Raw genomic sequence first — 26,994 nt, forward strand, 5'->3', positions numbered from 1 at the left:
TATATGTAGCTGAAATAAATAGTTTTTTTACCCCTTGCCTTCACCACCTTGCTCCGGCTCCTATAAACTTTTTTAAGTGCAGATATAAAGAATAAAATATTATCAAGCAGATTCTTTTTTCAAAGACTGTCCCAGAAGTGACAGAATTATATATTTTTCTACCCCTCTCACCTTCCCTCAAACACACACACACACATACTTTGACACAGCCCTTCCCATACATTTATGTTAAATTTGTCAAACCACATTGTGCCCAAGTCTGCCGGTGTATTAACACCACACAATCCCCACCCTGCACCCACCTTCATGCTCTCTTCATCTTTCTGTCTCCCCTATACTTGCCACCCTCCCGCCCTGCTGCATTCCTATACATTCAGCTGCTGCATAAATACACCACCTGCTTTAATGAAGGTAAGGATTCCATTCCTATGCAGAAGCTCTTTCCTTTAGCTTGTGCTGTCTCAGCTAGGTGAAGAAAGTGTGGAGAGACAGAGAGGAAAGAGGCTCATGGCTATCCATTTATACATATTTCATACCTGGCATTAAAAATGACCCTCTGAATTACTAATCATGCCAGATGATTCAGTTGCAGCTGGCACCAATGTGAACATCATGTTGAAATATATATATTCATATTTCTTTTTAATGTATTAATTGGATTTACTTGTAAATGTGCATTATTTCTGTGCACGATCAACAGTCAGCTGTTTAATCATTAAAAGTTGCCCCGTGTATGCAGAGTTTGCGAGCATATGGCATTTAAATATGTCTGAGTGCCTTCACGTGCACATATGTGAATTATCTCTGCAATAAATAAATAAATAAAACACCAGAATAATGAAGGCATCTTTCAAGAGATGACATGCCGAATACATATGCATTTTACAAAGGCTTCTGATGTACCTCTAAATGATTTTAATGAATACTGAGGAGCTGTGGAACAAGAAAGAAAAAATAAGATTGACAGAGGCTTTAAAAAGGAGGAAGCCTTTTTTCTGTGCTCGCTAATGCCGTCTGTCTGACAGTGACTGTCATTTGTAAGGGAACAATGTTGTGCTCTGTTCCAACAGCTACATGACAACGATGAGAAGAAATACTTCAGTAGTTCTAATGATGGACTTTAGAAACAGCTCAGCTTCAGAGAGTGGGAGACTGAGCACCTTTCATATAAATAACAGGTTGGCCAAGATGCTCATACGCCGTATTTTAACATATACACCCCTTGCGTACGCGCTGCACAACATTTTCAGGCAATCACCAGCCCAAACAAGAGCTCCCGTGTTTACCAAATGGATTCTGAGGTCTTCCTCACGCCCCCTCCGCCCCACAACAACAAGATAGGTTTGCACACATTTTGAATGGGCATTGTATTCATCAATCACAAAAAGTTTGAAGCACAAAAAGAGACCCTTCCATTAAACTACAGCTGTCTACCTTTTGCTGACAACACAGCCTTGAACCCAGCATCCCAATCTACCCACCCACCTTTTCACTGACATCAAACAGAACCTCAGACCTGGTTCCCTAATGCAATGCTATTTTTAACTAAGCGTTTCTAATAAGCTGCTGGGAAGCTGTAAATTTTTCATATGCAAGCACATATTTCCTTTGTGAAAACACAGAAACACACTTATTTGGTGATTAGCGACTGACAGAGGGGAGGAAAGGAACTGAATATGCTTGTATCAAATTGCATGCCTTTCAAAAAGGAGGAATCCTAATGCGAGGAGTCGTCTTCCTGTGCACCACAGGTATGAGTGAATTATTAATCGGCCAGCTCATTTTAATGCTTTTTAAAGTGCTTTATTTTGATGTGCTAAAACATACTTTTAGCCATATTCAGTCAGGCATGCATATCATTATTTCTTCCATCAAAGAAGAGTGTCGCCCTTTCAAAGAGCACAAACAACTCAGCCTCATTTAAAATAGAAGTTCGAATATCAAAGACATTTTACAAAGCCTGGGCTTCAAACACTGTGATGAGTTTTTTTCTTTTTTTCTTTTTTTCTTTTTTTTGCTGCACCTTATAAAAACTTAGGTATGCAAAAGGTCTGAATTGTTTTCCAGCTTTTAACCTGACTAGTGTAAATCAAAACATCCTGCAGTAACACAAGAAGTTAGACAAGTGAGAAGCATCTATCCAAGCCCGTTACTGCTCAGTGTCACGATTATGAGAAATCTCTCTACTCAATAGGAAATGTCTTGACTGCCAGCCTTGTTTTCCGAACACAGACAAGTGAAATAAACTGGGCATAAAAAAGAAAACTCGGGCCATTTTTTTTTCCTTCTCAGAAACCAGAGCAGAATCAGTAAACAGAGCTTTTCATATATAATTAGATCCAGTGATGCACATACAGAACGCGCTGTGGGGGGGTGTAGTTTTACATTAAGCTTGTTCGTCATTAAACTTGTGCTTGAGACAGTTTTTCGTTCATTTTCTTATTTCAACCAATCTAATTCCACACACGCTCCAAGTGTCATTAATTCAGCACCTATAGCAGTGCATTCAGTACAACTACAGTAACTTTCAGCAGTAAACTATTTCTTCCAGTTGCAGTGCAAAAAAAAAAAAAAAAAATTCACAACCGCTACAAGAACATAAACTTCTTCTGTTATGAGTGCTATCATCTGTTATGGTCAATAATCTGTCAAAATAATATAGTGCTTCCCAGAAATCCCTCCAACTATCCCACAAGTTCTACATGATGGAAAGTTTAGGGTTCAATGCTGTTTTCACTATACGGCATGATCACTGGTGGTCCAACTAAATAAATTAGGTAAGTAAATAAAAGCACATGCATTATCGTGAACTGTATTTACATTAATAATGCCCTCTGATGTGAAAACATTTGTTATAGTAGAACATCCAATGCATCTTGAAAAGTTTACAGCAGATAAATGCAACCTGCCCTGATCAGAGAGTGCTGACGCCCAAAGCTCCTCCCCTCACACTAAACCCAACCCCCTGCTTAGGAGCCAGCACCTATCAATAAAGAGGACCAGAGATAAAACCATCCTGATCTGATAAGGGAAAACACAGGTAAGTGGTGTCAATGTTCTTCTGTGTGTACAGCAAATTTGAGAAGGGGGCAGTGCTATTCAAGTGTATGTGTGTGGCACACTGGGAGTTACACATGCAGGCCCTGCTCTTCACATCACCCACTGATCAAAGACAAAACATGGGTCACATGTTACCTGAACTTATTACTTAAATTGACAGCTTATTCTAACTGTAGCTGATGAGATGCCTGGGAACATGCAGCATGAAAGAGCAGCCTTTGAAAACTAGATTAGGGAGTTTTGAGAGTATTTTCAATGCTTAGAAAGGCTTTGAAACCTTTGTTAAAATATGTTTAATTTAATTTGGCAAAAGGCATGTTGCTTAGCAATGTTCAGCTGCATGGCCACGTGAATCATGTGAGTAGTAGTCCCTAAATGTGTGTAAATATGAGCCTTACCTGTCCCTTTGGTGAGCTCCTTCTCCCCCCCACTTTCTCTGTCTTTGGTTTGGTCCTCCTGGTCTGTGGTGGTCTCACTAGCAGCCTCCACATCCTCGCTCAGCTCTCCTGAAGGGGGAGGGAGAACGGGATATGTAAATCACCACGCCATCAGAATTGGTGGAAGCACTTAAAGGGGCGGTAGCGTTTTTTTTCTATAGGAGCTTGCAACAATTACATTTGCTGACACACAGTTGCAAGGCTAGCAGACAAAGAGGGCAGAATCTGCTTTCTGTCCTGTGCTGTCTGATTATCTCTGTTAAAAAATAATTCCAACTTGAATAAAAAAAAAAAATCTGAGCTGAATTATAAGGGGGGAGGAAAGTCGAATATCCACTCTTTCTTTTTATTGCTATTGTTGTGTGTATGTATTCAAAACAAAAGACACAAGGACAATTCTCTGTGTTTAATGTGTAGATAAAACTAAAAGCAAGCACACGGGTGCAAATGGCCAGATGGAAAAATAATTGAGCAGTACAGTTCAAGAAAAAGACCCCCATTTGCTTCCTCTCATAACGCACACACACGCACGCGCACACAAACACGCGCGCGCTGCAATCTGTTAGGTTACTTACCAATACAAACCTCATTTCACTTCTGCTATCCCACTATAGCAAATAAAATAAATCATAAATATTTAAAACTTTCAGAGCCACAATTCATTTTATTTTTAAGCCAAGTCAAAGGCAGAAATCCCCTGTAACCACCTTAAAAGCCTCAGCTCGATATATCAGGCCATTTAGAGCATCGAAGTCCAAACAATGGATATCCAATAACGCCATTTGTAAGTAACACACAGAGGAAAAGATAGCAAAAACAGATAATAAAAAGGGCATCAATCTTGTTTATTTCCCTCCAGTGCCCCCTGAACATCCCCTTTGCCTGTTAAGTTTGTTTAAAAGTAGTGTGACTTGCATGGAATAGCATTGATTTGACAACAGTAAACTAGGCCGCAGTCAATAGGCCCTATCAGTTATTATACAAGTCAGCTAATTCTCAGCAAATGTACTTAAATGCTCTTTTGAAAATGCTTTCATGCATAGGTCTCTACTCTATGAGCTATTGATATATTGACAAAGCTACAACAGCTACTGAAATATCCTGTTCAAGTATTCAGCCCTGCAGTCATCACACATCTAATCTAAGCTCACCACATGAGTACCCACAGCCAAAACCATTTTTATGACAGTACATTTTCCCCAACACTCACTGTTTAGCCTGTTAGTTATGAAACAGAGCCTATGTTGTATACACAACAGGTACGTTTCTCAAACTCAAACTATGTATCATTATTACAGACACACTTAATAACCATACATCTCTAAACCATGTGGCTGTTCCTTTACTGATGACAATGACACATAAATAAAATAGATCTTAATTTATTCTGCTGAATGGGTTTTAAAATTCCTTATGCAAATCAGTCATATTTATAACTGGAAAATACATTAGAAAAAAATTATCGTTTTGTTATATGACTTTTTTTAGATAGTTGCTTAAGGAGCTTTTTCCACTTTTCTTCATCGCGTATTTATATTTATCGCCATTTTTTTTTTTTACGGTTCTCTTAAGTATACACTATAGCTACAAAACCATAAGGGGGTGCTTATATCAACTGTGATATTTTATTATTCTAAGCACAAATGCACAGTTAAGAATAAGTTTTTATTTAATCATAATCAGCTGCAAAAAACCCCTCAAAACAACAACAAAAAAGTTGCATTACTGTGTTTCTTTTATGTTTCCAAGGGACTCTATGAATTCCTTCCGGTACTGGTGAGCTGGATCTTAAACATTCCCAAAAAACCCAGAGATCTGCTGCAGAGTCCCAAAATCCTATAACTCCTACCTGCATAAATCTCTACAACAGTCTGAGAATTAGGATACTGTACAGCTGCATAGGTGCTCAGATTACAAAATAATCCCCAGGTAAATTTTTTTCACCTTTAAAAACGGGGCAAGGTGTCATTTCTTAGCTATGTGACACTTGTAGTGAGACTAATTCCCCACCTACACATTAATACACACTTTGTGCTTAAACATTTCTCTGATAGGCAGCCAGCATTCTAATGCTAAGCTTCTCTGTAACCGCCCCACCTACTCCCAACTTCCTGCACACATGCTATACATGAGCACGCTGGTACTGATGTTTTTCCCTTTTCCCCACTCATGTTTTTCACACTTTCTTTTTAGATGTTTAATGATCATATCACTTTTGGCACACAGAACACATTTATAATTTATGCAGAAATGCAGACATTTCATTCCAGGAGTACCGTTACATCTTTAAGTGGCAAATGGCTTTGCCCATTTCTCATCTCATCTACAACTAGTATTACAGAATGATTAAAGCTGGGGCCAGCTATAATTAATGAAAGGTCACGAGTGGCCTAAGAGTAGGATGCAAATGGTAGAGACACTAAAACTGTAGCCATAGATTAGCTCAGAAAATAGATTAGGAGAAACACTCAAAGCTATGGCAGCAGGCCATTTCTAACCCAAATCTGAGAGATGTAAAGGACAATAGCCTGAAGGTTGTCTTCTAATTAATTGTCTTCATTAACCATCCTAATACAATGATATGAAACAGTTCCATTAATCTAATCATGCAAGCTGAAAAAACCCATTGCCGACACAGAGATTACACTCATCTGTTCTGAGCATGAAAAATATCAGCTTTGCTCTCCCAGTCACTCAGTGGGGACAATTCATGGGCTCCCTCACAGACAGACAGACGCACGCACACACTCCTACATTGTGTAGGTGCTTAGCGGTCTTCCTCTCTTGTGTTTTGCCAGTGAGTGCAGAGGCTTAATCAGACCCATAGGTGTCACTCTATACAAGCTGGGCGAGAGCAACTTGCTCACACACACATTAATGAGGTGAGGGGAGGGTGGTGGTGGTGGGGGGATAGGGGCCGAGCAGCAACAGACAGAAACACATGGGGAAGGGGAAAGGGAAGAAATATGTGGAGATGACAAAAGCAGATGCTATGCAAAAGCTGTCTGGTGACGATGAGACACTGAAAATGGCAAGATTACCTTCAGATGAGAGAGAGCAGCCTTCCTTTTCCCCTGAAGAGCAGTGATTACACTAATGCTAATCAGACTGACAAGCACAAACGGCCTAATAAATAATTGATGGTAACCACTGCACTTTCCAGTATTTCTTCCCAGACTGTGGAGAAGAGCAGCAGCAAGTAATAATAGTCACTCTAGATATCTTTCACTAGGTCAGGCTCCTCCTCCATCCTCGGCCTCAGCAGAATATAATGCTGTGATGATAACTGCCTTTCTTAAAGTACAGAATTCCAGTCCTACCTGAGAACGGCTCCAGTGTTCCTCAAACGGCAGTGACAGTCTGCTCATTTTTAGTTGCATATATAGCATCTCAGTCACTCCACTGTCTTATTTATCTCGCTTGGGTTTCGTAAGTCATGGAGCACCAGCGCGGGGGCAGAGCTCAGCTTCTCCCTCTCCCCGGCTCTCGAGTACTGGGAGCGAGGGCTGAGCTGCGCTTCTCTCTGGGCTCTTGTGTGGAGCCGTGCGTCTAAGCTCTCATTACTCTCATTATGATTATTGAGGCTGTTGTTATCATTTTAACCAGGTGTCACAGGACTGCACTGTAAATCAGAGAGGTGTGCTTCCCCCGCTTTATCCAGAGCCGGACAGCTTCCTTTTCTTTAGCGCTGCACTGTCGGATAAAAAGCAATCTTATTTCACACTTCAGAGACTCTATCTTTCTCCCCTTCTCCTTCTTTTAAAAATCCCCCTCATGCTCCCCAGCATCCCTTGCACCCCTTCCTCATATCAAAGTTAGCCTGACTCTGGACTAGAGGGCGCAAAATGAAAGTGACAGGAGGGTACCATGGGACAATGAGACACAGGACTCATGCTGAGGGCTTTCATGCATTGTCCGCTCCTCATATCAGCACCTCTGTGCCCCATACGCAAGACACCACCCCCCCAAAAAAGCACAACACACAGGAAAACACTCCCACCCCTCGTAACTCCCCTCTCAACACATACTCACAGAAGCTCTGAAGCTACACCTCATAAAACCACAACTGAGCAAAACATGCCCACAACACTGTCAGACACAAGCGGGGCTTTTGCTCATGAACGACCAATAAACCACAACACGGTACTATCAGTAACCATAATGGCCTCTGCACTACAATACATAGGGCTTAATTAAAATGTGGACACATGCAATACTGGAAAAACAACAACTGCTTTTTAAGTGAGTTGCAAGATATTCTTACTGATTTCTGTGTAGTATTTCAGTTGTAATGAGTCATATAGACCTCAGTTATGAAATGCATTTAAAATTTAGCCATGCATTCAAAAAATAGATCAGTGTACCAAAATATACATTAATCCACGAAAGAATCAATGTAGTAAAATCCAGAAACTACACCAAGCACTGCGCACAAAATGAAAGCTCATCTGTCCCTGTACTCTTCTCACTCATGCTCTTACTCCCCCTCTCCCACACACTTTCCTTTTCACATGGAAGCAAGAGTAAGCTAGCTCAGCGCTGCTGGTCAGAGTTACATGTTAGATTCCTGACCTGTCTATGGGGGGGGGGACGACTCACTGGCCTCTCTCCCTGCTGGCCCTGCTGTGACCTCGGGATCTAAATGTGAATGAATACTTTGTGTCTCCAAAGGTCTGAGGGCAGGAAGAAGAAGGGCTGTGGTGGGGGGTAGCAGAAAAGAGGAGTGATGGAGGAGGGGTACATCGGTAGCTAACAACTAAAGAAACTTTAAACAGCAAGTTAATCACAAACAGGAGTGACAGTTCATACTGCCTTCCGGCTATATCACAGCAACCCCTCCTACATCCTTTCAGAACTTCCCTAGTACATGCTCATCAAAACAGCCCATAGGTCCTCCACGGAGCATTTTATCTGACCCACCCCAAACCCCTGCGTTTCAAATTCCTGGGCCATTTTCAGGTAATCAGGTCGTGGTTTTTCGAAAGTGTTTTCTAACAGAAAAAAAAGAACAGAATAATGCACAAAAAGGCTCAAAATTTGCTTTTTGTGCTTTCAGTATGAAAGTAAATTAGGAAATGTTATTGAGACCACGTAATGTATTAAATATTTTCCCTAAAGTGTTATCTCATGGGAAATCATACTAATTAGAAGTTCTTCTCATGATAATGGCATGTTTAGATACATTACAAATAAAGTGGATAAAGTGAGTGCTGCTCTACTTCTTTTCTCTTTGTGTTTTTCTTGAGTGATGAAGGAGAATAGGATCTGGGTTAATGTGGGTACACAGGGACTGAGCATTCAGGGACTGCTCACTCTTCTGCCCCATCTGACACATACACCCACACACACCACTGGGTTCCTTGAATGTCCAAAATGATGGTTCCTAACCAACACATATTATGTCCACAATGGAAGATGCAGGCTGTACTTTTCCCTGCTAGGACAGAGGGCTAAAAGCCTGGATAGGGGGCAAAAGCATCACTGGGCTGTGCTCTTCCATCTACTCTGCCTCAGGGACAATGTCCTGCACAAAGAGTTACTCTGCCTAGCTGCGACTGCCACCCCCCACCATGCATTTATGCTTATCGTCTTCCACCGCTGCCTCCTCTTAAATCAGCCTCCTTTTTATTAATGCATCTTTTTTTTCTTTTTCCTCCAGCTCACACCACAATGCCTTCACCTATTTGCAGCTATTCAAAAGGACCAAACAGAACCGGGATGGGTTGATGCGGAGTGTGGGGGTGGCTGAAGGGTTGCCTTAAATAAAGAAAGGGGGGGGGGAGCGGGAGCATCACCGCTGTCATGAAGGGCAATCACATCAACTCTGAAATATTCACCAGTGGCTTGGAAAATGCGATGGTACAGTTATGACAGGCGAACAGGCGACTCCCCCACTCAAGCCCGCAGTCCCCCGCCCCTTTCTCCATCAGGGCGGAAGCATGGTGGACACTCTGAATATGTATAACCCGGAAAATGTATTGATTTTTCATTTGGCAAAAAGGGACACAAAAATCACATAACCTGAAACTGTCACAGCTCTTTTGTTCATAGCTCATCTCTCCTGATGTTTGGCTTTTGCCACAAACTCTCTTTAATTACCAGGTACAGTGAGCTTCAGAGCCATTCTCCACAGAGACACAGCCACATACAGCCTGCTGGGCTTAACAAGACAGCCCACATCTATTATATATGACATACACCCAGCAGCTTTTGTTTCATATCTGACTAATAAGCGTGCTGAATATGACTATACCCACAGTTTGTTTTGTTATTATACACAAGATACAGTGCAAAAACCTTGGAAATTAAAAAATATTGTGTGCCACATTAAAAATAGCACTTTCATATTAAAAGCTAGCAACGGTTAGTCCCAGCATTTATTTGATGTGCTTTTCTGAAGCACCTCTGCTTAACACGAAATTCTATTATCGATCTAAGTTTTCCCAGGTAACGGGCAGGTGCTTGTATGTTTGTCTGAGTGCACACACTTGTGTTTGTGTGTCCATTAACAGGTACTTATCTGTTTATCTCTCCTTTTAGGCACTGCAGACCGGTACAGTGGACTGTCTGAAAAAGATCTCTGTCTGTCGATTTATCGAATGCACCATTTGCATATCTTTGTAGTGCTTCCATCTGCCTGTGGACCGTTCTGTGGAGGTATTAGCTCAGAAAATCAATGTTGCCATGGTTGGATGTATGTAGCCCCTACCACGGCGCGTGTTAGGAGTCCGGCTCACAGCTCCCACATGGGTCCTATTTACATGAGTCCTGCCGACAGAGGCTTTCCTGCTAGTTCTTCAATCTTTGGAAACTTAAAGTACACAAACACAGCATGCCCCCCTAGAGTGGGCTGGTTCGCCATTCCTCCTCTGTGGTCATTCTGCCTCCCTGTCTCCAACCACCGCCCTGGGCTTGACCGTCTGTTTGTTTATGAAAGCGTGCGCAGAGATAAAACAGAATCTGACAAGGTTATGAATACCAATTTTGCTAATCAATTTTATTTAAAATATAAAATATAGGCCATCATTGATGTGTGTTTGCTCTCAAAGGCTTTAACGGCCTGCTAAGTTCAGATCTTTCATGATAGTTGATAAGGGGAGGGTGGTGTACTGGAGTTTTATCCTACTATTTATTACCGGTACACTTACTTTTATTTATTACATCATGCAGCTGTACAGATATACATGGGACACCGTGTGGGGGCTTAGCATTGATCTATATTTCTCTACTAGAGATTACAGTGAATACACAGGGTAACTTGTTCTCTCGAAAACCACCCAGCTGGTTGCTCAAAGCTAATTGCTAAAGAAAACCAATGATTACGCTGCGCAGGCACTTTAAAACATCCACAAGAGTGCGATCACTTATTGAAAAAAGCTTTCCCTACCTCTATCCATTCAGTTTCTAATACAAATCAAACATAGGGAGCTTTCTTTCACCATTTGTCTTTCTTTCTATTCCTCTTTGCATAGCCCATCCATTACTTTCACATGAAATATGAAAAGGCAATATCCTCTCTGTGTTTGTACTGAAGCGTAATGCAATTGTGTTGTCATTTATAGGAAATAATCACAAACCTCTCTTTCATTTTCCAGTTCAAATAACCATGAAAAATTAGCCTTCAATGTCAGGGAGGACAACAAAGGGATGCACACAGACTATTGCTTCACCACCGCGCTTGACATTTCTCCTTAATAGGAAAACGGGTGGTTGTTCCTATCTTTTTTCCCCAATCTTTTTCTTTCTGCCTCTTTTTTTTAACCTAATTAAAAAGTTCTGCACTCACATCTTTGTAAATCATTCCTACGTCTTTATTCAGCGTGCAGTGAGTCTTTATGTTAGAGTTTGAGGGTAAGAAAACTCCAGTCCTTGCACACTGCACCCTGCTCATTAGCACCCAAAACCCTGTCTGTTAATGGCTACTGTTGAAGGGAGATGTCGCCAGACAACCACTACGGGGCCTAGGTCGCCGTGACTACCGTCCAGCAGCCTGAGAGATAAATAATTCAAGAGCTATCAGACTCCCTGGCAGCAGAGCAGTCCCAAAAACACACACTCAGGACACAGCGTGTAAAGGCCTTCCTAACTGATCAGCATTTAGCCCTTACAAATGATGTACAACTAGATGCCTGCACAAGACCCCACACAATTAGCCTTAGCTGTAGTCTAAGGATCCTTTTAATTTAGAGAAATCTTTATTTTCAGTGTGTGCAGCAAAGTAACGGTAATTGCTTTCTATATTACTGCCATTAAATGCTTAATAGGCAGGTTGTTTTCCACTGCAATTATGTGCAAAATTATCTACCAACTTTGCAGTACAATGATGGGAGATGCATTTCTTTCCTCTGCTTGTAGCACTAGGTAATACGAGAGCGCATGTTAATCTTGGAAGCTGTATTGCACATACACAAAATGTTGCAAGTAATAAACCTTCTATGTCGATATTGTATATGCGATTAGCAATTATCGCACAGAAAATTTTCATATGGTTATTTCTCAGTACAAAGTGAAACTGCTCAGTCCTATTACACTGGTAATGCAACTTCCTACGAGTTATGCGACTTTTCTCTTAAAATACTCGATGCCAACGTGTTCTGCTCCTGTGAGACGAGGATAAATGAAGGCTCTATAAACTGTACTATAGACTAGACAACAAAATCATAGCGTTGTGCCTATTCAAATGCTTTGTTATGACTCATATGATTTTCCCAACATAAGGTATTATCCTTATTTGCATACTTTAAAAACAGGATTTCATCTGGCTTGTGAAGCATATAATGAAATTTCCCCTCAAAAGCATAATGAGAAAGACTCATCTTGTGCAATTAGTTTCTTCTTTATGCACCTCCTGTAATGTATTAATTTATTAATCACACAATGCAGGCAACATTCTTTATTTATTTGAATATGAACACACCTTACACCCTTAATTACAAAACACAACTGTGGCCAGCTGATGAGATGCAATGTACCAACTCAACCATCATTTAAGCTACTCGTCCTTCTAATCTTACTGTATGTTTAGCTCACATTAATCTGTTTCTGTTTAGTAAGCCAAACAGCTTTAGGCTTTCAATTTTATCCGGAATTCAAAAATGCCACTTAAACACTTGACAGAACAGGCCTACACAGTTTTCCTTGGAAGGAGGCTTCTTTACTGTAAAGTTTATTCAAATGACTGCTGCTGCTACTGGTTCAGTTTGAATGTATCCTTTCTGAGAGGGTCAGATGGTCTGTGTTCCTAACTGCATTACTACACTATATATTCATCTGAACAGAAACACAATTTGCATGGGTGTGTTTGCGTGCGCTTATTCATTACATATGCAAAGTTGGAATGGCTGATTCTTCACGAACATGCAATAGCACTGAGAAAGTGGGCTGAGAGCTCCTAGAAGGGTGGATCTGTGCTGCCCGCTGTGCTGCTCTCCAGAGAAGGAGACTTGGAGTGATTACAGTCAAACACTGCTACTCAGTTATCTTTGGCTCAGCCACAGGAGAGCGAGAAGACGAGACAGGAAAGAGGGAAAAAAATTAAACTGATGATGTGGCTAAAACATGGGCCAGCTGTTCTAAAATGACCAGAGTGACTAGTAGTGTCTGATGCTTTTCTTGTAACATGCTAAAAAAGAAAAGCAACACCCCAGCAGCAAACTGAGGCCAAATGATGTTTAGGATGTGCGCTGTAAGACGGACCATAGCCTACAAGACAGTTCTTTACCAAATACTGTCACAGATCAGTCATTTTAAATGTCCATAGTCCATACTTTCCATAGTATACATTTTCTGCCAGGAGAACAGCTATGATTTCTTCTTTCTGGGAGAAGGGGGGCAGGAAGATGTCTTGACCTGCTATCAGCCAACTTCGCCAATATTCAAGATTGACAAATACTTCAATGACACAATATCGCATAAAGTCAGGATCTAAATGGGAATCCACACAGGAAGCAATTCACTCATCGCGCACCGCTTTTCATCTGACAGCTGGTCTAGTGGACATTGCAGACTCCGTTTGCTTAGATAACCCGCTAATGTATTTACCACACTGTCATATGTCACTCAACAGTATCTGGTGCTCTCATTGACAGTCACTCTCCTCCAAGTTGTCGAAAAGTTTAACTCTGGACTCGCCCACCAGGCAGCGAGCCTGTCCTCACTTGAAGTCGCTGAATGTCATTTCTATGAATGACTTTCTATGATTTCTGGTTGGCAGATCGCTTCTGCTCACTTCCTGTGTGGGTGCCCCTTAAAGATCACAGAGCGGCATTTGTAAAACATCGGGTTTCCCTACCCGCCTCCTCCGCAGTGTAACGCTGACTCTGCATATAACTATGGAAATGAGAAGGTCTGTTGTGGGTCTGTGTGAGTCTCTAGCCTCTTAAGGCATAGTCAGGGATTAATAACCTCTTCACTATAGAGACCTGGCCTGCTGCTAAATTGATACTGTGCTATACCACATCTTGCATTTCTATTGTATGCATGTGTGGTTGTTAGTGTTGCACTTGTTTTTATAATGGGTGCTGTTATTGTCCTCGCTGCAGAAGACTCTTCTCACTCATTAGCTGGAGGTTGGAGAGTTAGGGGTTATAGCCCAATAAGGTACAAAATTAATTATTCATCTCAGTTGTTGGTGTTTGGGTGCAGCTATGGAGCCTAAAGCTGGGACTCTAACTAGCAGAGGTCTGCCTCTGGAGGACTGCTGGAATAAACAAGTGAAAGAATTTTATGCCGTGGGTGTCAGTTACTGGGAGAAAGCAAACACTAATCACCAAACTAATCATTAAAACAAGCTCCCTACAATAATATGGTTCTCTGTGGATTTGTGGTTCCTCTCCTGTGTACTGATCCAGCTCCTAAAGCTCCATCATGTCCGCAGTCTACATCCTGCTTCAGGCTTTTGAATGGGCCTAGATAAAGCCCCTTCCTTTTTATTCAGCCATGGCTTCTGCTGGCCCCTGCCAGGAGTCAGGACCAGTGGCCTCCTGAGAAGGCTGTGATAAGAATTCATTTCTTCCTATTATGTGCCCTTGTCCACTGCCTCAGTTCATCAGTTCAGTGCAACCAAGTCAATGAAAGGGCCTGTAATGAAGCAATCAGATGCAGCCTGGTTCTCTGGGCCCAGCACTCCATTCTCAGCTCCCAGACTCTAGCTCCCAGTGCAGGGTGTGGGTTGGGGCGATCACGAGGAGAGAATGGACATAAACTGCATGGAAGCATTAATTCAAGACCTTGTCTTTCATAGACTGGAGAATAAGCTGCTCTCACATGTGCTTCACACCAGGTCTGCAGTCTCCCGTGGGTTTAGGGAATCATCCGGTTTTAGAGAGCTCCATTAGTTTAACCAAGCTTCAATATCGCCACAAAAACAGCCAGTCAGGTTTCTGTGGGATCGTATGCTTAATTTACCCGCGAAGGTGGTTTGACGGAAATCTCTTTCTTCATCTTCCTCCATTTGCATCAAACCCTTTTTATTCCATTGTCTCCACTCCCTTCCCTTCTCTCCTGCCTCCACCTCTTAACATCTCCTCAACATGTGGAAACTATTATGGGGAGTTTGGGAGAGGAATGCATGTGTTGAATCTTAATCGGTGCCTTAAAGTAGGAGATTCTGGGTCTCCTTTGTCTTGTAATGTTGTGAAAGTTTCATTTCAAATTAAAAGGGGCCTTTTTGATCTACCTAATATTGTTTTCTCTCCCTTTAGGGGCAGGAAATGGTTTGTGTTATCTTTGATCAGCCTGCCTTCCCAATTCTCTCTCTCACATACACACACATATACAGTACAAACACACACATATTTTATAGGCTGTTTTATGGAGCGGTCAGGGTTCAACAATAGGTTGCCAAGTCTCCAAAAATACATCTAACAGAGTACACAAACAGACTGTAAACTTTAGTGGCAACAATGGTACTTAAAAGTTGCTAACACATTTAAAGTCAGACTTTTTTTGATGTTTGTATTGGATTTTATATTGCCTAAAACATAAGGGGGGGATGCCTAAATACCTCACTTTCGCCCCTTCATGTATACCTCCTCTTCCTCCCTCTACAGTTCACCTGCTGCCAGCTTTGGCAGAAAAACCCTGCCGCTGGATTCTACCTGACAAGAGCTTCTTAACAAGCAGCAGTCATTAACCTCAGGAGCAGGCAGCTGCCATGTGATGTAGTGCACTCGGCCTGCTGCAGAAGGGCCCTATTGATCCCAGACATACTTGGTGCCTTCCTGGATGTTTATAATCAATATGCAAATGGCCTGCGGCATTGATTCAATATTAATTTTCAATTAGGGAATTCTCGGGGGGTCCTCAGGGGTCAATACAGAACCATTCAGAGGAAAGGCTTGAGCAAGTTGCAGGCATTGACGTTCCTCTACCCAAGACAACTTACTTACTGTTTATTTACCCTGCCCTGCTGTAAGTCCCGATTAAGGCTTCAGATAATAGGCAGAGAGACAGATGGGCCTTTCCGCACTTCTGCAACACCCATTACATAAACAGGATTTTAGTCTAAAGGGCTTGTCCCAACTAATAAGTCATCATTTCACACTTAGTTCTCCTTCTTGTTTTGTTAAATCACTTTAGGTAGTTTCAATTTATGTGTTCATAAAAGTAAACAAGTGCTGTGAATACAGACATTACACATGCAGTATACAATTCTCACACTTTGATTTTACTTATTTAATATATAACAAATCACAAGCTAAAGTGACTGTTTAGTCCTAGGCACAACTAGCATTTTTTTGGATACCCCCCCATAATTAATTGATGCCAGATGTAGCAGCCATGTAATGCTTAGTGAGTGAAAATCATTTACTGTAAATGAGTAATAGAAGGCATTTCAGCATGAATGACCTGTTCAACACTTTGATGTTTTTAAAGTCAGACTTTTCCAACCACTATACTTTTTCTTTTATTATTATAAAATTCCTGAACAATAACCACGCATGTACAAAAGCGTGTTTTATTTATGCCAAATAAATATGCGATTAATTCAATGATGAGCAAAGAATGAGGTATGGCATTCCAGGTAGGAAAAATCTTACTATATAACTCAGAAAATATCGGTTTGTAAGACTGCTGCTTATATTTATGTACAGAGTCTGCATATTTCAGAGAGAGCTGCAGTTTGTTATTTCACTCTTTGTCTTGCTCCTTGTAACCATGAAGAAAATCAGGCTTTTGTGGCCATTTACATGCAATACAGACAAATTCTATATTGCGTGTACGTGCGTTACTCTACGTGCGCGCACACACACGCAGTTAGACAGTTAATAGTTGCACGGTTTTGTAGATGCTGGCCAATGGATGAGTCATAAAACATCGGCTAATTCTTTGAATGTCTGAAGAGGCATCTGAAATGTTAGTCTGACTCTGAACACCTTTGTTTACAGTACAGACTACAGAAAACCTAGAGATTTACAGTTGCGTATTCAAGACATGAAAAGTAGAACAGGCTGTGTGTTTTTAGTTCTGTTAGACTGTGTTTGTCTATAACTTTGCTTTAGATGAAGAAATGCCCAAGTTGTAAGAAACATCCTGTTAATTCCAAAGGTTATGAAACTTTTTTCCTTTCAAAAAGGCTCAAAGATTCAGCTGTTGAATGTCCATATAAAGAAACAAGCCGTGATGGATAAGGTAAGAACACTATCTTAGCTGGTGCCATAACGTCAAAGAAAAGATGACAAAAAAGGTGAAGTAAATTTTCTGTACAAAACATAATATTTTAAATATTTTAGATTTGTTTGATAGCCTCTTGAAAGACCGCACAATTATTCTTTTTTTCTAAGGCCTGTGAAAATTCTGGGACAGCCTTACAGCCACAGAACAGTAAAGACTGCATGAGAATATTGCCAAGAGTATGACAGAGATAACCTGGTTGGACAATTTGGTGTTCTTTCCTGTAGATGCACGGCCTGAGGTAATTGGTTTAGGGATAACATTAATTACCACATTGCTCATTAATGGATGAAGCCTTTATTGGTTCCATTGATCAGCCGGACCTGTTAGCCATCATCCTAAGCAATGGTGGATGTAACAAGCTTACATATTGGCATATCAATTAATGCAATCAATTCCTGTCTAGCAGTTGCCATTCCCCCGTCTACCCCACCCCCTTACAATTGGCCCGTCTTTTTTCCTCTATCAAGTATCTGGATGGCCGAGACAAAAGACCCATGCCAAACAAAAGTTCATTAAAAGATTTCCTAATTGTTCCTACGGTTGAGGTCATTTAACTGCAGATTGACAGAACTAATGTTAGGGTGTTTTCACAAATGAGAGGTGCAAAATACAATCTACACAATACTGGGGAAAATACATTTTAACTGATCTGACATAAGTGCTGTAGCAGCAGTGACTTGATATTCTTGCTGAGCTTCAATTGAAAAGTCCAGCAGGTTAAGTGTGGATTAAACTTAGAAAATTAGCATTAGTGTACTTCTGAAGACATTATGACTAAGAATAAATGGATTTGAGCACATTAAGACTTAGATTTAGTTCTGTTGTGTTCCAAGCCTCCTGTTTAAACAAATATGAGATTTGTAGTAGGTCTGCCCATTTTACTTTATTCTACTCAGGGGGAAAAGCCTACTTCCCTTTTCTTATTTAAGATCAATGTGCCTTTTAAGGAGCCATTGATTACAACTCAGAATCCTCTCTGTGCCTTGTATGCTCCAAAGGGACGACTGACTTCAAATACGAGACTGCCGTGCCCTGGCATAACATGGTGAAATGGGTAGAACATAAGGAATGAATGAGAGAGTAGGGTGTGATAACTGAGAGCACACCATGACAAAGTGGAGGGATTTACCGTTGGGCCCACAGCACTTCATTTGCTTAATAACAGATCATTCTATAAGAAAGTGGCGCTCGGAGGGGGATATCACCCAACGAGGATGTCTCACTTGCAGAAATCCTATTTGAAGACAACACCTTTTGAGCGCTCATCCTCCTCCACGCCTAAGACGATCAACGCGCATGACAGGCCCCATTAATATGACGCCCTGTGTAACCTTGCTCTTTCTCCCTCTCTTCCAACAGGAACAAAACTGATAGCCAAGGAGGAGGGGCATTATGTACCAACTGAGCATGTAACAGGAGGGGTGGTGTTCAGTTTGAGAAGATATCTTGCATATCCTCTTTCTGAGCTAAGTGGAGCCACCTTTTTAAAGGTGGGAGAAATTTAGCGAACAGGAAACAAGAGCAAAGCGCTTTTGGTTTGTGTCTAATCAAATAAAATGCCTGTTTTTTTGTTTTTTTTTGTTCCTCCAGGGTTTCCTCATTTCTGAACTGTAACTCACACTACCATGTACAGCTGTGTTACCAGCCTGAATCACATATTACATGGACAATAACAACCACATATCAGTTGACACACAAAGACACTAGTGACCTGGAGCCACTGGTAAAATGATAACAGACCGAAAAAAAGATTCTTTTTTAAATATATACACATGTATCTAAATACAAAGCACACAATTTCTCTATATTGTGTGTGTTTTAAGTGTTTTACAAAAGCTATTAAACACCATACAATACTTAGGAGTAAATGCAACATAGTGTTTAAAAGAGAGCAAAGCAGGAGAAAAGGCAATAGAAAAATTAAGCTTGTGCAATAAATACACAAAAATAGACTTTATTATCCAAACAGATAAACCTTTAGCTGGGTTCTAAAAGGATCCACAGATTCTCAAACTCTTTATGTAAGAATATAGACACGGGCAGGATGATGACACAGAATCATCGGTTCACATATTAGAGGCTGAATATGTCCTGGTCTACTGCAACAAGCACGAATTCTATTCTAGCTATAATCATTTTTTAAATACACTATGCAGACTGGGCCTCTGATGATTGCCACTGCACCTCTGTGAACCATGCAGTGACTAAAAAAAGACAACACGCTTGTTGGACAGTGTTTTGCGTCAAGAGGGAGACCACATGCGCAGGCAGTTGGTCGGACAGCCCCTGCTCGCTCGATGCGGACCTCCTGAAGGCCCCTGTCCCCTGAGCGGCACAGAAGTGGGCTGAGCAATTAACAATTTCATGCTGATTGCCTGAAGCATGTTTTGCTATGCCATAAAGATAATAGCATGAAGGGTGCAGCGGCAGCAGCCCCCCCACCCCGCCTCCTCCGGTGTTCCTCTATTGCTTCCATCTCTCAATTCTCTCCTGTGCAATTCACATGTTGGAATGGCGCTCTGCCGTCTTGCTTTATTAAAGGCACTCTCCGTGCTTAGAGGGCGCGTTTAAGAAAAAAATATATAAAGATGACTCCCTGAAGAGTAAACAGGGATGATTATTAAAGGGAAGGAGAAAACTACAGTCTTGGTCTCCCACTGGCTTCTTGATTTGAAAGTCTAATTTGGCAACTGCACACAACAGGCGTGCAGGTAGACAAAACAAACAGATTCCATTCCCCTAGACAGACGGAGCATGCTCAGAGCGGCTACTGGTGACAGCCCTCATCTCCTTCATTCTCTTCCCTGCCACAGCATGACAGCAATCCACTCTGACCATGGAGCTCACCGCTGTGCAACAGGAAAATCTGTGTACCATTAAGCCTCCTATTTGTGCAGATAAAATATATAACATGTGCAAAAGAGTGCAAAGCATGAGACAGTAGTTGTGTAAAGCTAAAATGCTGGTGATCTCAGGGAACGTAAAGATGAAAATGATATGAACTGTAATATCTATTTGGGTATAAGTAAAGGGTTTTATATTTATCCTGTAAAAGAGTTCACCGTGCACGAAGGGAAACAGGCTGACCCACACAAAACAAGAATGCCAGCCACCATTACCGCAGGTGGACAACAGTGGTTATAGTACACAGCCTGGTGAATTCACATTATTAACTGCATAGGACAAAGAAGAATTAGGATGGCTAACCTCTTTTTTCTTTTTCTGATAATTTCAGACTAACCGTATGAACAGCACAGAAAAATTCACATGCCCTTGAACTATACACTTAACATTTGGATGCTTCACAGACATGTAGAAGCTTTCTTTTGTGCACCATTACTTCAGTTCCCAATGTGTGCCTTTCCTTTTCTGAATATGTAGGTGAGACGTTAAAAAAGAAATATTTCTGATTAAAATCCACAACTAAATGATTAACTGAATTAAGTCTGGTGCTCTCAGTATTCAGAAGGCCACATTATTAACAGTGTAGCTCAAGGCGTTCTGTTTTTTCTATGTGAAAAGAAGCCACGCAGACATAAGGAGAGGCAGTGGACAAAGGGTTGTGGCACCAGCACTCTGCCCCGTTAGCCCCGCTGTATGTGACACCCCCAAAGCACCACACACCTCACTGGGTTTTGGCTGCCCCCCCCACTCCCCTCCTCCAGCTGAGTGTGAAAGTCCAGCTGGTGGACTGACAGCCTCGACACCTCAGCTGAAGATAGCTGCATTACAGGCCCCATATTGTTTATGTCATGGAGTCTGTCATTAATTTGCATTCTGAAGGAGCCAACGCGCACATACACACTTACCATTCGATAAGGAGAAACATGTTTTTGCGTTAATTTATACGATACAATGACACCCTCCCACCCCCACCCCAGACACACAACAACACACACATACACTTATAAATTGCAGTCACATCCCCCTGCTAGAAGGGGATGATAATTGCGGACGGCCAATAAATTACTGCTGCCTCCACATCAATTATAAGCATCACGTCTGGCAATGAGGAAAATGAGATCTTGTGACAAATTTCATGAGGCTTGGCTGCCCAGCAGCCTTTCTTAACATGCTACAGATAGCAATCCCTTATCTAGCCTCTGTAATGGGGAGCTACGGATAGAGAGATGGAGCTGCAGCCATTTAATTAAAAAGCTGGGGGTAGGGGGTGGAGAGGTGTAATTCATTGAAAAGGCACAGGAAGGAGACAAAGCCTTTGTCTCCAATACATATTTTCCACAACATTGTCACTCATCAGAGGCTAACTTTGTATCTCCTCTGACAACAACTCTGAAGATTTTTCCCACAGTAATTTTGCTCGTCTCTCCGCCGTTCTCTTCTCCGTTTTTTCCCTTCTCTCCTCATTTTTTTAAATTTCCCAAGAGTCCGCTGTTTTCTCCTCTGGGACAGATAGAGCATTTTTTTTTTACGAATGACTGCGGTGGACGGACAGTGGCAGTGAATGAAATGGCCCCTGCACCTAATTGTATTCCCACCTGGGTAAGGCAGGCAAGGGCGGAGGCTTCAAGAGCACAGCAATGAGGATTTATGGCAGATGGGAAGACGGCAAAATAAAACACCAAAAGGGATGGCTCTTAAATCTCATTCCCAGTGCAATATTCATTGTAGTTGCAATTGGGTCTGCTGATGGAGCACTGAAAAAAAAGGATGGGGGGGGGGGACTGCTGTGTTCAAATTATGGCTGTACTCTCTACTAATATTTAACATCATTAGAAAATCATTAGAAAACCATCATAAAACCTGGGATTATGACCAGAGCATTAAACACAATGATTATTCAGTGTATTCCTTCTCCGCTCTGCCTTGGAAATGAGATTTGCAATGCTGCGGCTATGTAGAGGAAAGTATGAATATTTTTCATAATTACTGTAACATTTGAAAAACATTGGCTTGCATGAATTACTATAACATTATGAAGTTGTGTTTGTCTGCCCAAAAGCAAAGTTTTCATTGAAGCTTGTATGGGATATCATTAATGCACTTCCATGGGGGCATCAGCGGGAACAATGCTGGTTATTTTATTAAATTCTAACCTTACAAGGTTTTACCAGTTGAATGGGTGGCAGAGGCACGCATCATCGTAACCGTCATTATGTTGTAGTTTCAAAGGCGGTGGGACGTGAGAGAGAAAGCAAGTTCTATGCATGCTGAAGTTTCAGAGCATTTAATAAACTTTAGTGTGGGATATCAGCTTTCTAAGGAAAACAGTGTAAAAAAGGAAGAAAGAAAGAAAGAAAGAAATCTAGCAAATCAGGTTATGTGACTGCAAATGAGAGCACATATATCTACTACTGTAAGCTGATGTACTCTGCTTGAAGAAAAGGAGGGCCGATAGTGTCAGAGTTGAGTCTTTACTTTTTGGGATTTCTCGGCAGCCCCATTATCAAGAGCAGCCATCAGCACAAAGATAAAAGATCCTAATGGAGCTGGCCCTAGTGGAGATGAAAGGTGCAGAGATGGCACACTGTTATGAATCTCTAATGCAGCCCATGTTTCTAAGGTAATGACTGACTCTCAGGCCCCTTTCATAGGCTTACTTGCTTAAGGCCTGGGCGATAAAGGTCTCTTATTCCTTGTCACTAAGCAGTAAGGAAGAAACCCCAGGCACGGCCCTTGCTCTCATTTATACTCTATCCTAAGAAGGTACAGGGTTTTAGTGAGGGGGGAAAAGCAGATCTGCATCAACTCTGATTCAGTGAACAGATTGACATAATCAGTACAAACTAGTGGCAAGGTTGAAAATAGTCTTACTCATCATCTGAATGTGACTTGTGGTCTGTTGCTGCTCCGCAACTAAATGGTAATCACTGTGATAACAATGAGAAGTGGCAGATAGCATAATTTCGGAGAAGCGAATGGATGTTGAAAAGAAACATTTCGCTTTCTTTGAATTACACAGAAGACAGTGAATCTTTTTTCTTTTAAATGTTGTAGTATGCTGTTTTACGATAGGTGAAGAAGAGAAGCAACATATTCCTTTTGGGTCAGGATGAGCAGAAGGCTAATGTAAGAGCAATTCCTTGTCAAGCTTTTCAGAGTAATTGAACTGACACTTATGAGAACCAATGTTCTTTTAAATGCATTACTTGGCAGATATTCAGGCTTTTGTCCCTTAAACTTTGCCAGCAAAAAATCATGCCCTTTGAACAACAGGGAGAGGTGAAAATACATAGTGAGAGAAGTCTTTTCTGCAGTCCCTTTCACAGAACCTAATGGATTGTGAGCACTTAATGCATTAATCAATCAATATCTCTCACTGTACATCAACAGTGCGACCAAGTTATGAATGACCTCTGCAACAAAAAAGGACACTTAAATGCACACAAGATTGCTCCTAGGTTAGTAACTTGGCCCAGGTTTTTACCACCATGATTACACCTTTGCAAGGCACAGGGCCATTAACAGTGCACTAAATATACTGAGGCTGGTTGTTATACAATTTACACATGAATTTGCTGGAGTTAGTAAAATACTATAAGCCAAAGTTCTTGCCTTATTAATTCAATCTCCTACCTGGATATCCTTCAGGATGTATGACATAAGAAATACTTCACATAGAGCTGCATCCACTTTCTGCATTACACCAAGGCCACGCACGCTTATACCTATCACATTATAATCCGCTATAAGTAGCAGGTTTGGTCACCAAGCAACATGAGAACTGCTCTGGCTTGCTCTTAGGCATCATGAAAGGTAAGTGCACTTTGTCGTAATGTGGCTCAAACACTAATTTAAAGATGGTCCCCATCTTTAGGAATATTAATATGAAAAAAGCACTCTGGGTTGAGAGGAAACGTTATAAGTAGTCGGGTATACTCCACTGATTGGCTACTGAATGGAATTTTCAAAACTACACTACTTTTAAGATTTACAGATTAATCAGTCAGACAAATTTGCAGCCGAATAAGAAAAACAACTTAAATACTAACCGTCTCTTAATATCTGATGATGTCAGAAAAGAAATGTATTTTCATGACTACAAATCATTCCTTAGATGTTGCAATGACCTTGCGGCAGGACTGTTAACTGGTTTAGCTATGGATTTTGATCATTCTCAAACTGAAATTCTGGGCAGTGCACACTTGTCTACTTTTTCTTTTTAAATGTCTGGATAGAGAAGATAGATGAGAAGAGCTGAGGAAGTTGATGGTAGATGATGGTAGGGGGATTGTGAAGGGTGTTGATAGGGGGCATGGCTTTTTGGGCCCCTTCCTGAGTATTGCTGGAGCACAGAAGTGAACATGGAGACATAGTGGAACGGACAGGCGCTCAGGGCAAAGAGTCAGAGAAAAGAAGAGCTCAGAACAAGAGCACAAACTAATGCTATTGTGGGCAAGTCACAATGGTCTTGAAAAGTGACCGCAGAGGGCCCTTAAACAAAAAAGGCATTGCCATTCACTCTCCCCCACCCAATTAGATTCTTTTGCCCAGTTTAACATGACAAAAAGCAGTCAATTTTTCCTAATTCCTGTTGCTACACCGGCCCCTGTCCTACCTTAACTTTGTTCTACCTCAGAATGTGGCCCCATCTGTTAGACTGACAGCAACTTGTGACATGGATTCAAACACATCCACTGTGTTCTCCGTTCTACATCTCACACACAAATACGCGCCCCATCTCGGGTTTCCCAGGTAGGTGAAATATTCAACATATACATGAGAGGGATCGATTTCCAGAAAACCTCACTCACCAAGCACTGCTAAGCTTATACATTTTAATTTTTTCACTGAAAAATAAAAGTATTTCTTTCTTCTCTAGATCTTAGATTAGATGCAACTAAAGATTGATGTGTTTCCTCCATTCTCCACAGATTGGAATATAAAGGTACTCTTGAGATAGTTGCTGCTCAGCATTTCTGCTAAAAAGATGACAAACTGGGGTAAAAAACACAAATGAACTGATGAAGCGTAGCCCTGAAATTCATCTAAAAACAGTACAATATTGTGCTGCAAATAGTACTATAATTCTATTCCATACAAACATCTGTATCACTGAACAGATCCATCAACTATGGGTTTTTTGTTTTATTCTTTACAGGCACCGTTAGAGGCTAAACATATAGAGCCCTTAGAACAGCATACTTAATTATCATTTCTGACAAGTGTTAAACCACACAAGGCTAAACCTAATAGATGAGGTCATTTCTAATTACAAGAAACAACAGACACCACACCGCTATTGATCTTTCTGTTGGTAAATCCATAAAGTATCCCACCACCATTGCTTAAAACTCACAGATGTCCTGAAATTGTCAAGGTTCAGCCAAATGTAATTAGCAAACACATTTATTTTACATATAAAATTAATCGATTGGTCCCGTAAAAACACACCTATATATGTATAATGATTTGAGATCACTAATGATAACTTCAGGCATTTATGAACAATGTATTTTCATAAGGGGGGGAAACATCACCATCAGAGAATGCTATGTTCACTTGAAATCGATGGTGATATACTTAATAATTTTAGAATATACACAGTTTGTATTTGTGGAGAAATTGCAACACATTGCACAAACCGACTAATACGCGTGTGTATTAAAGTGCTACTGCAAGCTAGAACACATATAATATTAGGGAAAAAAGCTGCCTCTCTCTATAGCAGAACTTGGTTTAACATAAACGATTAACCCAAAATCATAGTCTCAAAGTTTTTAAAGTACAGATTATCAACAGTACTGCGTAAAACGACGTGTAAATGAAGGCTATGTGTAAACGAAATGAGAAAACTAGGCCAATAATTTGCTTAGAAAAAGCGTGCCGGACTTTTTCCTACCACTGTGCCATTTTTACAGTTGGTAAAATAAAAAGTGTGAAATATGACAGCAATAGACACAAGTGTGCAAACTTGTTTATTATTCATGTCTGTGTCACAGGGTGAACACTGACAGTTCCACCAGAAGTAAGTAATTAAGCACAAATTACAGTATATAGAAATTTGTTGTTGTTAGGCATTGATTAACTGGTAATTAGTGGAAATCTTGTTGTTGCAGTAACTCCTTCTCCATCTCGAGGGTCATGGTGCAACCTTTTCTCACCAGTTTGTATTTATTTGTGTATATGTCAGGATTTTCATTTACAATCTCTTTCTTATCATCCATTACTCTGCTCTTCCATCCTTTGCTCCAGACAGTGGGAAGAAAATCTACAGCCAACTCACAAAACAACAGTGGCAGAGCAGCATATCCAGGCAGATAAAGAGAAACTGAGAGGGACTGGCTATCTATTGAAGGAAGAGGAACACCATAAATATGACTGACGCAAACAAAAAGCATTCTGTTCCAGATTGGTACTCGGCAGGTGTTCACATCTAGTTAAGCAGAGTTGGGATGTGAGAAATCTATAGAAGCTTTCTTTAACAAATGTTGCCCTCACAGAATAATTATTGTTTAGCTAGTAGACACCACCCACTAACATACACTCTTCTGTATGTGTTCTGCTAATCAATCGCATTGTTCTTCAAAACATGATCTTATTTCATGCATTGGGGCCTGTTGGGAAAAATACCTGAAAGTACGCAGCCAGAGGCTCTAGACCTAAACGTGCTTTGTAATCAATGGGAACTTACCACAGCATCACTGGTGGTATCACACTCAAAGTGGTGTGAGAATTTCTGTTTGCTGCCGATAGCCAGCTACAGAGGGGAAGGGGTGAGGGGGATATTTGTGCACACTAGACAAATCCAGCACAATTCCCAATATCCGTATGTAGAAGGTTCCCTCTAATGTCACACACACACACACACACACACACACACACACACACACACACACACACACACACACACACACAC

The 26,994-nt window shown here is 41.1% G+C and overlaps 1 protein-coding gene across 3 annotated transcripts in view; it reads right to left on the minus strand.

Annotated features, from left to right (window-relative positions):
- Nucleotides 1-26,994, minus strand: part of zfhx3b (zinc finger homeobox 3b) — a 143,067-nt gene that overhangs the window by 18,779 nt on the left and 97,294 nt on the right. For all 3 annotated transcript variants that reach the window (XM_005741600.1, XM_005741601.1, XM_005741599.1), the window contains exon 6: nt 3,459-3,566. In XM_005741600.1, the coding sequence (XP_005741657.1) occupies nt 3,459-3,566 (108 nt within the window). The remainder of the gene's footprint in view (nt 1-3,458; nt 3,567-26,994) is intronic.

This window comes from Pundamilia nyererei, unplaced genomic scaffold (genome assembly GCF_000239375.1).
Source record: "Pundamilia nyererei isolate P.nyererei 1_Seehausen unplaced genomic scaffold, PunNye1.0 scaffold00112, whole genome shotgun sequence".
Lineage (NCBI taxonomy): Eukaryota > Metazoa > Chordata > Actinopteri > Cichliformes > Cichlidae > Pundamilia > Pundamilia nyererei.